At 65.7% G+C, this 15,039-nt stretch overlaps 2 protein-coding genes across 3 annotated transcripts in view; one reads left to right on the plus strand and one right to left on the minus strand.

The window, feature by feature from the left end:
• Positions 1-3,171, minus strand: part of POLE (DNA polymerase epsilon, catalytic subunit) — a 57,679-nt gene extending 54,508 nt beyond the window's left edge. Inside the window, exons 1-2 of one of the 2 annotated variants that reach the window (XM_089775335.1) lie at positions 3,006-3,171; positions 1,512-1,647 (exon numbers count right to left, since the gene is read on the minus strand). In XM_089775335.1, coding sequence (XP_089631461.1) covers positions 1,512-1,647; positions 3,006-3,070 — 201 coding nt within the window. In that variant the 5' untranslated portion in view covers positions 3,071-3,171. The remainder of the gene's footprint in view (positions 1-1,511; positions 1,648-3,005) is intronic. The other variant, XM_089775334.1, reaches the window with a different exon arrangement.
• A 176-nt stretch (positions 3,172-3,347) lies between these two features.
• Positions 3,348-14,579, plus strand: PXMP2 (peroxisomal membrane protein 2). The gene is made up of 5 exons (XM_089775336.1): positions 3,348-3,514; positions 7,003-7,119; positions 11,316-11,478; positions 11,561-11,680; positions 14,179-14,579. Exons 1-5 carry the CDS (start codon positions 3,414-3,416, stop codon positions 14,248-14,250), a joined length of 573 nt encoding a protein of 190 aa, XP_089631462.1. The 5' UTR covers positions 3,348-3,413; the 3' UTR covers positions 14,251-14,579.
• Positions 14,580-15,039: the final 460 nt, after the last annotated feature.

Below are 15,039 nucleotides of genomic sequence, written 5' to 3' on the forward strand. Positions count from 1 at the left end.
GGATCTCCTCCCGCCCCAGTGACTCTCCCCCCGCCCTCCTGGATCTCCTCGCGCCCCAGCGACTCTCCCTCGCCCCTCCGGATCTCCTCCCACCCCAGCGACTCTCCCTCGCCCCGCCGGATCTCCTCGCGCCCCAGCGACTCTCCCTCATCCCCCCAGATCTCCTCGCGCCCCAGCGACTCTCCCTCGCCCCCCCCGGATCTCCTCCCGCCCCAGTGACTCTCCCCCCGCCCTCCTGGATCTCCTCGCGCCCCAGCGACTCTCCCTCGCCCCTCCGGATCTCCTCCCACCCCAGCGACTCTCCCTCGCCCCGCCGGATCTCCTCGCGCCCCAGCGACTCTCCCTCGCCCCGCCGGATCTCCTCCCGCCCCAGCGACTCTCCCTCATCCCCCCAGATCTCCTCGCGCCCCAGCGACTCTCCCTCGCCCCCCCCGGATCTCCTCCCGCCCCAGTGACTCTCCCCCCGCCCTCCTGGATCTCCTCGCGCCCCAGCGACTCTCCCTCGCCCCTCCGGATCTCCTCCCACCCCAGCGACTCTCCCTCGCCCCGCCGGATCTCCTCGCGCCCCAGCGACTCTCCCTCATCCCCCCAGATCTCCTCGCGCCCCAGCGACTCTCCCTCGCCCCCCCCGGATCTCCTCCCGCCCCAGTGACTCTCCCCCCGCCCTCCTGGATCTCCTCGCGCCCCAGCGACTCTCCCTCGCCCCTCCGGATCTCCTCCCACCCCAGCGACTCTCCCTCGCCCCGCCGGATCTCCTCGCGCCCCAGCGACTCTCCCTCATCCCCCCAGATCTCCTCGCGCCCCAGCGACTCTCCCTCGCCCCCCCCGGATCTCCTCCCGCCCCAGTGACTCTCCCCCCGCCCTCCTGGATCTCCTCGCGCCCCAGCGACTCTCCCTCATCCCCCCAGATCTCCTCGCGCCCCAGCGACTCTCCCTCGCCCCCCCCGGATCTCCTCCCGCCCCAGTGACTCTCCCCCCGCCCTCCTGGATCTCCTCGCGCCCCAGCGACTCTCCCTCGCCCCTCCGGATCTCCTCCCACCCCAGCGACTCTCCCTCGCCCCCCCGGATCTCCTCGCGCCCCAGCGACTCTCCCTCGCCCCGCCGGATCTCCTCCCGCCCCAGCGACTCTCCCCCGTCCCCCCGGATCTCCTCCCGCCCCAGCGACTCTGCCCCCTCATCTCCATGCACCCCAGCGACTCTCCCCCTGCCCTCCCCGATTTCCTCGTGCCCCAGTAACTCTCCCCCGCCCTCCCAGATCTCCTCGCGCCCCAGCAATTCCCCCCCCCGGATCTCCTCGCGCTCCAGCGACTCCCCCCCCCCCCCCGGATCTCCTTGTGCCCCAGTGACTGGCACCCTCCCCCGGATCTCTTCGGGCCCCAGCGACTGGCCCCCCTCCCCAGATCTCCTCAGGCCCCAGCAACTGGCCCCCACCCCCAGGAATCTCCTCCCACCGCAGTGACCTGCCCCCTCCCCGGGAAACTCCTCCCCCCCCTCCACTCCCACGCGCCTACAGGGTGCATGTTGATCAGCCAGCCGGTCTTCTCCCCCGGCTCCTTGAGGCGCTCGAAGCCGAACTGGGCGTCCAGCCGGTCGGTGCGCTGGCTGCGCTCCAGGCGCTTGAGGGCGGAGAGCGAGGAGCCATCGTCCCTGCAGGGAGCAGCCCGTCAGCCGGGGCAGGGCTGCCCAGGGGGGTGTCGCGTGTGGGGGGGGGAGGGCCGACGGAAGGGGGCGTGGCTGAGGGGGCAGACAGAGGAGGGGCGGGGCTGAACCGTGGGGAGGGGGCTGGAGGGGCGGGAAGAGACGTGACTGGGATATGGGGCACGGCTGGGGGTGCAGGCAGGGGAAGGGGCCGTCGCCGGAGGATGGGGGGCCCTTGTGAGGGGCATGGCTGTGGGTGGTGGAAGGGGTGGGGCTGGGGGGGGCCTGGCAGGGGAGTTCAGGGGCCATTTGGAGGGGGCGTGGCCGGAGTTTGGGGGTTATTGGGAGGGGTGTGGCTGGAGTGCAGGAGGGGGAGTGGCTAGGGTATGGGGGCTGTCGGGAGGGGGCGTGGCTAAGGTGGGAGGGGGCGCAGCCGGGATGGGGGGTGAGGCTAAGAACACAGGAGGGGGAGGAGGTGTGGCCGGGGTAGGGGAGCCATTGGGGGGCGTGGCTAAGGGTGTGGGATGGGGAGGGGGTGTGGCTGAGGGTGCGGGACAGGGCGTGGCCAGGGCATGGGGGGGGGCTGGGGGGGCTGTGGGAGTGGGGGAGGGGGTGTGGCTAATGGGGGGCTGCTGGCGGGGGAGGAGGAGGGGGCGTGGCTGAGGTATGGGGACCGTTGGGAGGGGGCGTGGGCCGGGGGCCGGGGGCCGGGGGCCGTGGCTAAGGGTGCGGGATGGGGAGGGGGCGTGGCCAGGGTATGAAGTGAGGGCCGTTCGAAGGGGGCGTGGCTAAGAGTGCTGGAGGAGAGGGGGCGTGGCCAAAGGTACGGGGGGGGGAGGAGGCATGGCCGGGTATGGGGAGGGTGGCGGGCTGTTGGAAGGGGGCGTGGCTAAGGGTGCAGGAGAGGGGGACGTGGCCAAGGGCACGGCCTGGGTGGAGGAGAGGGAGGGGGCTTGGCGGATATGCGGGGGGGGGGCCGTTGGGGGCGTGGCCAGGGCGGAGGCGGGCCGGGGGGCGTGGCCCGGACCCGTTAGGGGGCGTGGCTAAGGATGCGGGGGAGGGAGGGCGCGCGGCCGGGCCCGGGGCCGTTGGGGGGCGTGGCCAGGGCGGAGGGTGGCCGGGGGGCGTGGCCCGGACCCGTTGGGGGGCGTGGCTAAGGATGCGGGGGAGGGAGGGCGCGCGGCCGGGCCCGGGGCCGTTGGGGGCGTGGCCAGGGCGGAGGGTGGCCGGGGGGCGTGGCCCGGACCCGTTGGGGGGCGTGGCTAAGGATGCGGGGGAGGGAGGGCGCGCGGCCGGGCCCGGGGCCGTTGGGGGCGTGGCCAGGGCGGAGGGTGGCCGGGGGGCGTGGCCCGGGCCCGGGCGCTCACCGCGGGGTGTCGGGGTCCCCGCCCCCGGGCTCGCCGCGCCGCCTCCCGCTGTTCCTCAGCACCATCCCGGCGCCGCCGCCAGCGAACTTTCCCGCGCTGCGGCCGGATCCCGCGAGATCCGCCTGGCCCCGCCCCTTACGGAACAGCCGCCCGCCCGGTCCCCGCCCCCCCCCCGGCGCTGCGCCAATCACAGGCCGCGCTGGGCGCACGCCCCTCCCTCAGCCAATGGGCGAAAGGGCCCCGCCCCTTTTCGCAGCCGGCCTGATACTGACCCCGCCCCTCGCGGACCTGGCCCCGCCCCCGCGCCGCCTGCCTGGGCTCTCAGAGCCCCGCCCACAGGGCCCCCCAGACCGGAGCCGCAGGGCGCATGCGCAGTGGCGCCCCCCGGGCAGCCGGTACCGCAGCGCGATGAGCCCGGCGCTCTCCAAACCGCCGCTGCCCCGCCGGCTGCTCGCGCGCTACCTGCTGCTGCTGCGCATGCGCCCGCTGCTCACCAAGGCGGCCTCCAGGTGCGCGCGCGCGGGCGCGACCCCCCCCCCCGCCGGGGAACCGGGACCCCCCCCCGCGGGAGACCGGGACCCCCCCCCAACCGGCCCCTCCCCCCCCCCGCGGGAGACCGGGACCCCCCCCCAACCGGGGAACCGGCCCCTCCCCCCGCGGGAGACCGGGACCCCCCCCCAACCCGGGAACCGGCCCCTCCCCCCCCCGTGGAAGACCGGGACCCCCCCCCAACCGGGGAACCGGCCCCTCCCCCCCCGTGGAAGACCGGGACCCCCCCCCCAACCGGGGAACCGGCCCCTCCCCCCCCCCGCGGGAGACCGGGACCCCCCCCCCAACCGGGGAACCGGCCCCTCCCCCCCCCGTGGAAGACCGGGACCCCCCCCAACCGGGGAACCGGCCCCTCCCCCCCCCGCGGGAGACCGGGACCCCCCCCCCAACCGGGGAACCGGCCCCTCCCCCCCCCCGTCCCCCCGCGGGAGACCGGGACCCCCCCCCCAACCGGGGAACCGGCCCCTCCCCCCCCCCGCGGGAGACCGGGACCCCCCCCCCCAACCGGGGAACCGGCCCCTCCCCCCCCCGGGAAGACCGGGACCCCCCCCAACCGGGGAACCGGCCCCTCCCCCCCCCGCGGGAGACCGGGACCCCCCCCCCAACCGGGGAACCGGCCCCTCCCCCCCCCGCGGGAGACCGGGACCCCCCCCCCAACCGGGGAACCGGCCCCTCCCCCCCCCGCGGGAGACCGGGACCCCCCCCCCAACCGGGGAACCGGCCCCTCCCCCCCCCGCGGGAGACCGGGACCCCCCCCCAACCGGGGAACCGGCCCCTCCCCCCGCGGGAGACCGGGACCCCCCCCCAACCGGGGAACCGGCCCCTCCCCCCCCGCGGGAGACCGGGACCCCCCCCCCCCAACCGGGGAACCGGCCCCTCCCCCCCCCGCGGGAGACCGGGACCCCCCCCCCAACCGGGGAACCGGCCCCTCCCCCCGCGGGAGACCGGGACCCCCCCCCAACCGGGGAACCGGCCCCTCCCCCCGCGGGAGACCGGGACCCCCCCCCAACCGGGGAACCGGCCCCTCCCCCCGCGGGAGACCGGGACCCCCCCAACCGGGGAACCGGCCCCTCCCCCCGCGGGAGACCGGGACCCCCCCCCCCAACCGGGGAACCGGCCCCTCCCCCCGCGGGAGACCGGGACCCCCCCCCCAACCGGGGAACCGGCCCCTCCCCCCGCGGGAGACCGGGACCCCCCCCCAACCGGGGAACCGGCCCCTCCCCCCGCGGGAGACCGGGACCCCCCCCCCCCCAACCGGGGAACCGGCCCCTCCCCCCGCGGGAGACCGGGACCCCCCCCCCAACCGGGGAACCGGCCCCTCCCCCCCCGCGGGAGACCGGGACCCCCCCCAACCGGGGAACCGGCCCCTCCCCCCGCGGGAGACCGGGACCCCCCCCCCCAACCGGGGAACCGGCCCCTCCCCCCGCGGGAGACCGGGACCCCCCCCCCCCCCCAACCGGGGAACCGGCCCCTCCCCCCCCCCGCGGGAGACCGGGACCCCCCCCCAACCGGGGAACCGGCCCCTCCCCCCCCCGCGGGAGACCGGGACCCCCCCCCAACCGGGGAACCGGCCCCTCCCCCCCGTGGGAGACCAGCCTCCCCGCCCCCAGATCAGACCCCCCCCCACCAACCCCCCTCCCCCCGAGAGACCGGGAACCAGCCCCCCCCAACGGGGAGACTGGCCTGCCCCCCCCCCCCCCAACCGGGGAACCGGCCCCTCCCCCCGCGAGGAGACCGGGACCGACCCCCCCCAGGGAACCGGCCCCTCCCCCCGCCCGCCCCCCCCCCCGTGGGAGACTAGGCCCCTCCCCCAGCTGGGGAGCCCCCCCCCCCTCCGGAAGAGACTGGAGACCGGGACCCCCCCCCAACCGGGGAACCGGCCCCTCCCCCCGGGGGACCGGCCCCCTCCCCAGAACCGGCCCCTCCCCCCGGGGCCAGGGATCCCCCCCCCCCCCTCCGCCCCTGCTGTGACTTGTGCCCTTACCCCCATTCCCAGCCCGGGGCCGGGCCCCCCCCCAGCCGGCCCCTCCCTGCCCCGCCGGCCCCCCCCCCAGGGCAGAGTCCTGTGAACCCGCTGTGCCCCCCCCCCCCCCCCCCGGGGCTGCCGGGGACTTGGCTTTCACCCCCTTGCTCTTATGGGCCCTCCCCCCGGGAGCCTCCCCCCCCCCAGGGGCTGCCGGGGACTTGGCTTTCACCCCCTTGCTCTTATGGGCCCTCCCCCTGTGCCTCCCCCCCAGGGGCTGCCGGGGACTTGGCTTTCACCCCCTTGCTCTTACGGGCCCTCCCCCTGTGCCTCCCCCCCCAGGGGCTGCCGGGGACTTGGCTTTCACCCCCTTGCTCTTACGGGCCCTCCCCCTGTGCCCCCCCCCCTCCGGCCTGGCTGCCCGGGACTTGGCTTTCACCCCCTTGCTCTTACGGGCCCTCCCCCCGTGCCTCCCCCCCCAGGGGCTGCCGGGGACTTGGCTTTCACCCCCTTGCTCTTACAGGCCCCCCCCCCCTGAGCCTCTCCCCCCCCCCCCCCGGGGCTGCCGGGGACTTAACTTTTACCCCCTTGCTCTTATGGGCCCTCCCCCTGTGCCTCTCCCCCCCCCCCCAGGGGCTGCCGGGGACTTGGCTTTCACCCCCTTGCTCTTACGGGCCCTCCCCCCGTGCCTCCCCCCCCAGGGGCTGCCGGGGACTTGGCTTTCACCCCCTTGCTCTTACAGGCCCTCCCCCCGTGCCTCCCCCCCCAGGGGCTGCCGGGGACTTGGCTTTCACCCCCTTGCTCTTATGGGCCCTCCCCCTGAGCCTCTCCCCCCCCCCCCCCCGGGGCTGCCGGGGACTTGGCTTTCACCCCCTTGCTCTTACGGGCTGCCCCACCGTCTGCCAGCCCCTGTCTCCTTGGGCCCGGGTGCAAGGCGCAGCCTTGAGCGGACTCGCTGGACCCGTGGGTGTTTTCCTCCCAGGGTTCCCTTTTGCCCCAGGAGGGGGGGTATTTGCCCCAGGCTACGTCTAGACTGGCATGATTTTCCACCAATGCTTTTAACAGAAACGTTTTTCTGTGAAAAGCATTTGCGGAAAACAGCGTCTAGATTGGCACGGGCGCTTTTCCACGTTTTGCCGAAAAGCGTCCCTGGCCCATCTAGACGCGCTTTTCCGCAAAAACGCCCCGATCGCCATTTTCGCCAGCGGGGCTTTTTTGCGGAAAACACGACTGTGCTGTCTACACTGGCCTTTTTGCGCCAACGTCTTTCGGAAAAAGACTTTTGCCCGAACGGGAGCAGCGTCGTATTTCCGCAAAAGCACTCACGATCTTCCAGGAGATCGTCAGTGCTTTTCCGGAAATTCAAGCGGCCAGTGTAGACACCTGGCAAGTTTTTCCGCAAAAGCTTTTTCCGCTTTTGCGGAAAAACGCGCCAATCTAGACTGGGCGATCTCGCCAATCTAGTCTCCGCCCCTCTGCCTGCAGTGCTGTGTTGTCCGCGCTTGGCAGCCTCTTGTCCCAAGTCATCGAGAGGAGCCGGCGAAAGCCGGGGACGTCCAAGAGCCTAGACCTGAGCGGTCCCCTGAGATTCGCCATCTATGGGTAAGTGCCGTTCCGGAGCCGGCTGCATCCCTCCTCGCCCCCAGCCGGCCTGTGGACTCGGGAGACTCAGCCCTCAGTCGTGTAGGAGTTTAAATTAAGCAGCCCCGTTGCCCACAAGAACCACAGCGCCACGATTTCGTTACTCCCCGGACCAGCTGTTCGTATTTCGTGGGCGCGTATAAGTAATCTCTCCGCAAAACGACTGACCGAGTGTCATTATTGTACGCACCACGATGGGTCCGTAACGAAGGAGAATCACCCGGATTCGCTGATACCTTAGGGCAGGGTCCCGAACACGGTTCCTGCGGGCGCCATGGCGCCTGCGGGGGCATTTATGTGCACCTGCCAAAACATCTGGGTTGGTCTCTGCCCCGGGCGCACAGCACATGCGTGGTGCCGGCTCTGGGAGTGGCACCACCCCCGGGTGCATGAGCGGCCCAGGCGCCCGGCAGCCACGAAAGGTTGGAGACCCCTGCCTTAGGGTGTGTCTAGACTATGGAATTTTTTTTCGAAAAAAGTGGCATTTAAAAAAAAAAAAGTCCCCTGCATCAAGACTGCCATCGCGTCCTTTCGAAATGAAACCGAAAGATCGCGGCGGGGTTTTTTTTTGATATTGGTAAGGCTGCTTTTACGAGGAGGAAAGAGCTCTTTCGAAAAAAGGCATCCTGGAACGCAAACACGGCTTTTTCGAAAGAGCGGTCCTGGATTGCCTGGGTGCGCGCTTTTAAGAAAGCGGATCGCTTTTTCGGAAGACTTGTGGCTGTCGAGACGCTCGCTTTCGAAAGAGGCTTGTACAGTAATGACTCGTTTAACACGTGCCCGCTTAACACGTTTTTGCAATAGCACAATTTTTTTAGAACGTTTTTCGGATAACATGACCGTCCCTGAAATAACACGAAAATAATCAAGTGGCGGACTACTTCGTGCCGCGGTATAAGTTGGTTAAAAAAGGCGTAATACGCATGAGCGGCTGAATTCACGTGGTCGCAGTACTCCTCCGCTCGCTCACGTGTTTATCTTCGTGTTTTAACAAACCGCAGCGACTCGTGTGGCGAGTCATCTTGTGTTGCTAGATAGCTAATGTTGACGTTGATGACCCAGCACCAACAAAAAACTGACTTTGCCGCCACCCCGTGAAACGCGACCCCCACCTTTTCTGTTACTTGGACTGGGAACATTGACCTCGCGTAGTACGTTTTTCGCTTAGCACGAGCATTTTCAGAAACGCATCTATAGTGGTAAATGAGGAATTATTGTAGGGTCTATCCAATCCCAGCATTTTAGTGCTGTGGGAGTTCCATTAGCAGTGGTCCCCAACCTTTCGGGGCCCCGGCGGGTGCCATGGCGCCTCCGGGCACCGCATTGGGGACCATCGCATTAAAGAGCTATTTCCTGTGTCCGAGCCAAAGACCGTTTTTTTTAAAGTACCTTTTTTTGTGTGTTTAAATATCAGTACCCCCAATACCTAAAGTTTTCCGACGCACAGAAATTTTGTCCACCATTGCAACACGTTTGTTTCAACCACTTCATCGTAGCCGGGATGGCGATGAAATTTTGGGGTGTTAGAAGTACAAAAATAATGAAGCATTGTAAAACTTAAAACAAACATTGCGTTTTCTCCAAATTTCAGTGGTGTTGATGTAACCCCCCTCGCCCCTCAACGTTTCTCGGGTACCTCTGAGGGGACTCACACGATTGGTTGAGAAAAACTGCCTTAGACTACCTGGAAGGGGAAGGTTGGCTTCATAGGATGTGTCTAGACTACAGGGTTTTGTTGACAAAAGTCCACTTTTGTCAATTAACTTATACCTGCGTCTCCACTTCTGCCGCGTTCTGTCGACAGCACGCGGCAATTTTGTTGATGGCAGTAAACCTCGTTTGACAAGGAATAATGTCTTTTTGTCGACAGAATTCTGTCGAGAAAAGGCACTCTTGCGTGCAAACTGTGCTTTTTCGAAAGAGAGCCTCTACATTCCAATTGGAAAACGCGGCTTGCTTTCTGCCGCGTTCTGTCGAGAGAACCCGGCAATTTTGTCGACCGCAGTAAACCTCGTCTGATGAGGAATAATGCCTTTTTGTCGACAAAGTTCTGTCGAAAAAAGGCACTCTTGCATGCAAACTGTGCTTTTTCGAAAGAGAGCCTCTACATTCCAATTGGAAAACGCGGCTTGCTTTCTGCCGCGTTCTGTCGAGAGAACCCGGCAATTTTGTCGACAGCAGTAAACCTTGTCTGATGAGGAATAATGCCTTTTTGTCGACAGAGTTCTGTCGAGAAAAGGCACTAGTGCGTGCAAACTGTGCTTTTTCGAAAGAGAGCCTCTACGCTCCAATTTGAAAACGCGGCTTGCTTTCTCGACAGAACTGGTTGGAGTCTAGCCGCACTTTTTCGACAGAGGCTTTGGCGACGGTATTTGTTGACAAAGCCTCTGTCGGAAAAGGCGTGCAGTCTAGACGTAGCCATAGAGATGGGTCCTTTCCTTTAAAAAAAACTATTCAAGGTCTCGAAAACGTGAGCGATGAGGGAAGACTGAAAGAACTGGGCTTGTTTTGTTTGGAAAGGAGAAGACCGAGGGGGGAGATGGTCCAGTGAAGAGCAACCAAAACGATTACAAATCTAGGAGATGTGAGCTAGGAAGGAAAACTGAAGGAATTGGGTTCAGTTCGGAAAAGAGAAAACTGAGTGGGGTTTTCAAGTATCTAAAATAGTGTTACAAGGGGGAGGGAGAAAAATTGTTCTCCTTGGCCTCTGAGGATCGGCCGAGAAGCAAACGTCTTAAATCGCAGAAAGGTCGAACACGAGGAAAAACTTCTTAATTGTCTGAATGGTTAAACGCTAGAATAAATTGCCGAAGGAGTTTGTGGAGTCTCCATCACTGGAGATAGTCAAGAGCAGGTTGGATAGACATCGACCAGGGATGGTCTAGAAGGTTCTTGGTCCTGCCGGGAGGGCAGGGGGCTGGACTCGATGACCTCTCGAGGTCCCTTCCCGTTCTAGTGTCCTATGATTTTGTAGACATCTACCAGGGATGGTCTAGATGGTGCTTGGTCATGCCGGCAGGTCAGGGGACTGGACTCGATGACCTCTCGAGGTCCCTTCCCGTTCTAGTGTCCTATGATTTTGTAGACATCTACCAGGGATGGTCTAGACGGTGCTTGGTCCTGCCATGAGAGCAGGGGACTGGTCTTGGTGACCTCTCGAGGTCCCTTCCCGTTCTAGTGTCCTATGATTCTGTAGACATCTACCAGGGATGGTCTACTCTAGACGGTGCTTGGTCCTGCCGGGAGGGCAGGGGGCTGGACTCGATGACCTCTCGAGGTCCCTTCCCGTTCTAGTGTCCTATGATTTTGTAGACATCTACCAGGGATGGTCTAGATGGTGCTTGGTCATGCCGGCAGGTCAGGGGACCGGACTCGATGACCTCTCGAGGTCCCTTCCCGTTCTAGTGTCCTATGATTTTGTAGACATCTACCAGGGATGGTCTTAGACGGTGCTTGGTCCTGCTGGGATGGCAGGGGACTGGACTTGATGCCCTCTAGAGGTCCCTTCCAGTTCTAGGATTCTGCGGTGGCCACCGACCTCCAGTCACCAGCCAAGTGACCATTCGAGTGTCACTTTTGGGCTGGTTTGCAAGCTAGGAACCGAGATTATCTGACTCAGACGTGCTTGGAGAATCTCTCAGCCTGAAGGACCTTGCTTGCTTTACTGGGGGAGGCTAGGGAGTGGCTACACACCCCAGTACGAACAGGTCCCGTGTCTGGTCTTTCGAGGACTCAAATCTCAGCCATCAGGAAATTAAACTGAAGGTGGAGAAGCCAGAAAAATCAGGAAACCCTCAGCGGTACAGGTGTGTTGACCCACAGGACGTGCCTCCGCTGGATCGCTGCTGTGGCCGTCGATTGGTCGTGTTGGCTTAGCCACGACCGGTTGGCCTCCGAGCGCTCTCCTGTCGACTTCTACGAGAAGAGGAGGCGGAGGCGGCCGGAGAGCTTCAGGTGCTACTTGCAGCCGGCTCTGCCGCCGACGGCCGTTGTGACCTTGGTCACATCACTTATCCTTTCGGCTCTCCCTTCCGATCTGGCCAGTGGGGTAAAGCGCCCTGGATTTCGGCAGACGGGTGTTGTGTCCTTGTGGTCCCGGGGCGGGAGGACGCCGGGGGAAGGTCGTTGCCGTCTGGTCACACCCTCTGGTTTGTCAGATTTCTGTTCACAGGGCCGCTCAGTCACTATTTCTACCTGTACCTGGAGCAGCTGATCCCACCGGATGCCGCTTTTGCCGTGATCAAGAGGCTTCTGGTGGATCGTCTGCTCGTGGCCCCCCCTTTCCTGGTCCTCTTCTTCTTCGTCATGAACCTGCTGGAGGTAGGCGCCTCTCCCTGGGGGGGCACAGAAGAGGGACCCTCCGCCGTGTGCCGGCCCGTCACCGCCGGTCCTTGCCTTCCAGGGGAAGGACCTGTCCGCGTTCACGGAGAAGATGCGGAGTAGCTACTGGGCGGCGCTCAAAATGAACTGGAAAGTTTGGACGCCCGTCCAGTTTGTGAACGTCAATTACGTGCCTCTGCAGGTAAGTCGCGCCCGCTCGGTGCCTCTGGGATGTGTCCTGGGTCCTTTTTCCAACCCTCACACGTCAAATCTCCTTCGTTTTTTATTTCTTTGGCATACTTCCGTGGCTCACCTCGGAAGGACTCGGACACGTTTGTGAGACACGGCTTTTCAAGTGGGCATCGCGTCCCCGTTTATCGGTGTTTCTTAAACTTTTTAAGATTGAGGAATACGCAACGATATATATATTTTTTTTATGGGGAGCACTGAGGATTTTTTTTGTTGGGGGTGGGGGAAGCACAGCCCCCTCCCGGACCCTGCGCCCCAACCCCCTGCCCCAGGGCACAGCCCCCTCCCGGACCTTGCGCCCCAACGCCCTGGCTCTGATCACAGGCACCTCCCGGACCCTGCGCCCCAACCCCCTGCCCCAGGGCACAGCCCCCTCCCGGACCCTGCGCCCCAACCCCATGCCCCAGGGCACAGCCCCCTCCCGGACCTTGCGCCCCAACCCCCTGGCTCTGATCACAGCCCCCTTCCGGACCCTGCGCCCCAACCCCCTGCTCCAGGGCACAGCTCCCTCCCAGACCTTGCGCCCCAACCCTCTGGCTCTGATCACTTCCCCCTCCCAGACCCTGCGCCCCAACCCCCTGCTCCAGGGCACAGCTCCCTCCCGGACCCTGCGCCCCAACCCCCTGCTCCAGGGCACAGCTCCCTCCCAGACCTTGCGCCCCAACCCTCTGGCTCTGATCACTTCCCCCTCCCAGACCCTGCGCCCCAACGCCCTGGCTCTGATCACAGCCCCCTCCCGGACCCTGCGCCCCAACCCCCTGCTCCAGGGCACAGCCCCCTCCCGGACCTTGCGCCCCAACCCTCTGGCTCTGATCACTTCCCCCTCCCGGACCCTGCGCCCCAACGCCCTGGCTCTGATCACTTCCCCCTCCCGGACCCTGCGCCCCAACGCCCTGGCTCTGATCACGGCCCCCTCCCGGACCCTGCGCCCCAACGCCCTGGCTCTGATCACTTCCCCCTCCCGGACCCTGCGCCCCAACGCCCTGGCTCTGATCACTTCCCCCTCCCGGACCCTGCGCCCCAACGCCCTGGCTCTGATCACGGCCCCCTCCCGGACCCTGCGCCCCAACGCCCTGGCTCTGATCACTTCCCCCTCCCGGACCCTGCGCCCCAACGCCCTGGCTCTGATCACTTCCCCCTCCCGGACCCTGCGCCCCAACGCCCTGGCTCTGATCACTTCCCCCTCCCGGACCCTGGCCCCAACGCCCTGGCTCTGATCACTTCCCCCTCCCGGACCCTGCGCCCCAACCCCCTGGCTCTGATCACTTCCCCCTCCCGGACCCTGCGCCCCAACGCCCTGGCTCTGATCACTTCCCCCTCCCGGACCCTGCGCCCCAACGCCCTGGCTCTGATCACTTCCCCCTCCCGGACCCTGCGCCCCAACGCCCTGGCCCTGATCACGGCCCCCTCCCGGACCCTGCGCCCCAACCCCCTGGCCCTGATCACGGCCCCCTCCCGGACCCTGCGCCCCAACGCCCTGGCTCTGATCACTTCCCCCTCCCGGACCCTGCGCCCCAACGCCCTGGCTCTGATCACTTCCCCCTCCCGGACCCTGCGCCCCAACGCCCTGGCCCTGATCACGGCCCCCTCCCGGACCCTGCGCCCCAACCCCCTGGCCCTGATCACGGCCCCCTCCCGGACCCTGCGCCCCAACGCCCTGGCTCTGATCACTTCCCCCTCCCGGACCCTGCGCCCCAACGCCCTGGCTCTGATCACTTCCCCCTCCCGGACCCTGCGCCCCAACCCCCTGGCCCTGATCACGGCCCCCTCCCGGACCCTGCGCCCCAACCCCCTGGCACTGATCACGGCCCCCTCCCGGACCCTGCTCCCCCTGCCCCAGGTCATGGCCCCCTCCCGGACCCTGCCCCCCCAACCCTGTCCCAGGGCACAGCCCCCTCCCGGACCCTGCGCCCCACCCCCCTGGCCCTGATCACAGCTCCCTCCTGGACCCTGCACCCCAACCCCCATTCCCAGGGCACAGCCCCCTCCCGGACCCTGCGCCCCACCCCCCTGGCCCTGATCACAGCCCCCTCCTGGACCCTGCACCCCAACCCCCATTCCCAGGGCACAGCCCCCTCCCGGACCCTGTGCCCCACCCCCCTGGCCCTGATCACAGCCCTCTCCTGGACCCTGCACCCCAACCCCCATTCCCAGGGCACAGCCCCCTCCCGGACCCTGCGCCCCACCCCCCTGTCCCAGGGCACAGCCCCCTCCCGGACCCTGCACCCCAACCCCCTGCCCCAGGTCACAGCCCTCTCCTGGACCCTGCCCCCAACCCCAAAAAGAGGCTTGTCCCTTTAAGGGCAGCCATTTTGAATTCTGTTCTCACCGCACCGGGTGTGCCGCGGAACACACTTTAAGAAACACTGCCGTATAGTAATTCACCCAGGTCCCATTGCTAGGGGATTGTCGGTCCCCGACCGGCCTGTTTCTTGACCCTTCTCTCCACAGTTCCGGGTGTTGTTCGGAAATCTCGTGGCTCTCTTCTGGTTTGCCTACCTGGCCTCCATCAAGAAGCGGTAGCGTCGGAGGGGGCGTTCTGGGAAGGTACGACTTCCCCCGCGTCAATCTGAGCGGAGCTGCAGGAATTGACCCTATCGCAAATTCGCTGTGATTCTCCACTCTGCACGCTGCCTTAACGACCGACGGTGCCTAGCGCAAGAAGCGGGGGGCCGATTCCCTGACCGGGTGCGCTGGGTGCCCCTCGGAGCCAGAGCACACGTTGATTCTTTTCCGATTAAAACCTCCGATAGCGGCTTTCTAAGGGTGCTTCACAAAATCAACAGGTAGGGTAAGAAACCAGTGCAAAACTGGGGTTTGTACTCTCCGGATAATAAAAACCTGCTGTTTCATTCCTTTCTCGTGACGTTTTATTTGGACTCTGAATGGCTGGGGACGTGGAAGCAGATCCGTGAAGAGGTGGGTGCTTTCGAGTTGCCGGAAGGAATAAGATAAATGTTATATGTGAGAGGGAAAGCGAGTCGGATATAAAAAAGGCCCATTTGCTTCATGTGGATTTTGCTTGGGTCTTTACTGACTATCGTGGCCAGCTACTCAACATGTGAACATTAAGGGTACGCTTAGACGACAGACTTTTGTTGCTGGAAGTTTTGTCGACAGATACTGTCGACAAAGCTTCTGTCGACAAAGAGCGTCTAGACTACAGCCAGTTCCGTCGACAAAGCAAGCCGCTTTGTCGACATGAGAGTGTAGACGCAAAGGAGAGTGTAGCTGCAATAACACATTCTATCGACAGAACTCTGTCGACAAAAGGCGTTATTCCTCGTCGAATGAGGTTTACCGCCATCGACA

The sequence above is a fragment of the Pelodiscus sinensis genome, chromosome Z (assembly GCF_052426305.1).
Source record: "Pelodiscus sinensis isolate ZL-2025 chromosome Z, ASM5242630v1, whole genome shotgun sequence".
Taxonomy (NCBI): domain Eukaryota; kingdom Metazoa; phylum Chordata; order Testudines; family Trionychidae; genus Pelodiscus; species Pelodiscus sinensis.

Excerpts from the sequence above, each read along its gene's own strand:
- PXMP2 (XM_089775336.1), top strand. The coding sequence starts at position 3,414 with ATGAGCCCGGCGCTCTCCAAACCGCCGCTGCCCCGCCGGCTGCTCGCG. Across the intron at positions 3,515-7,002 it reads CTCACCAAGGCGGCCTCCAG|TGCTGTGTTGTCCGCGCTTG; the intron begins GTGCGCGCGCGC and ends CTCTGCCTGCAG. Across the intron at positions 7,120-11,315 it reads CTGAGATTCGCCATCTATGG|ATTTCTGTTCACAGGGCCGC; the intron begins GTAAGTGCCGTT and ends CTGGTTTGTCAG.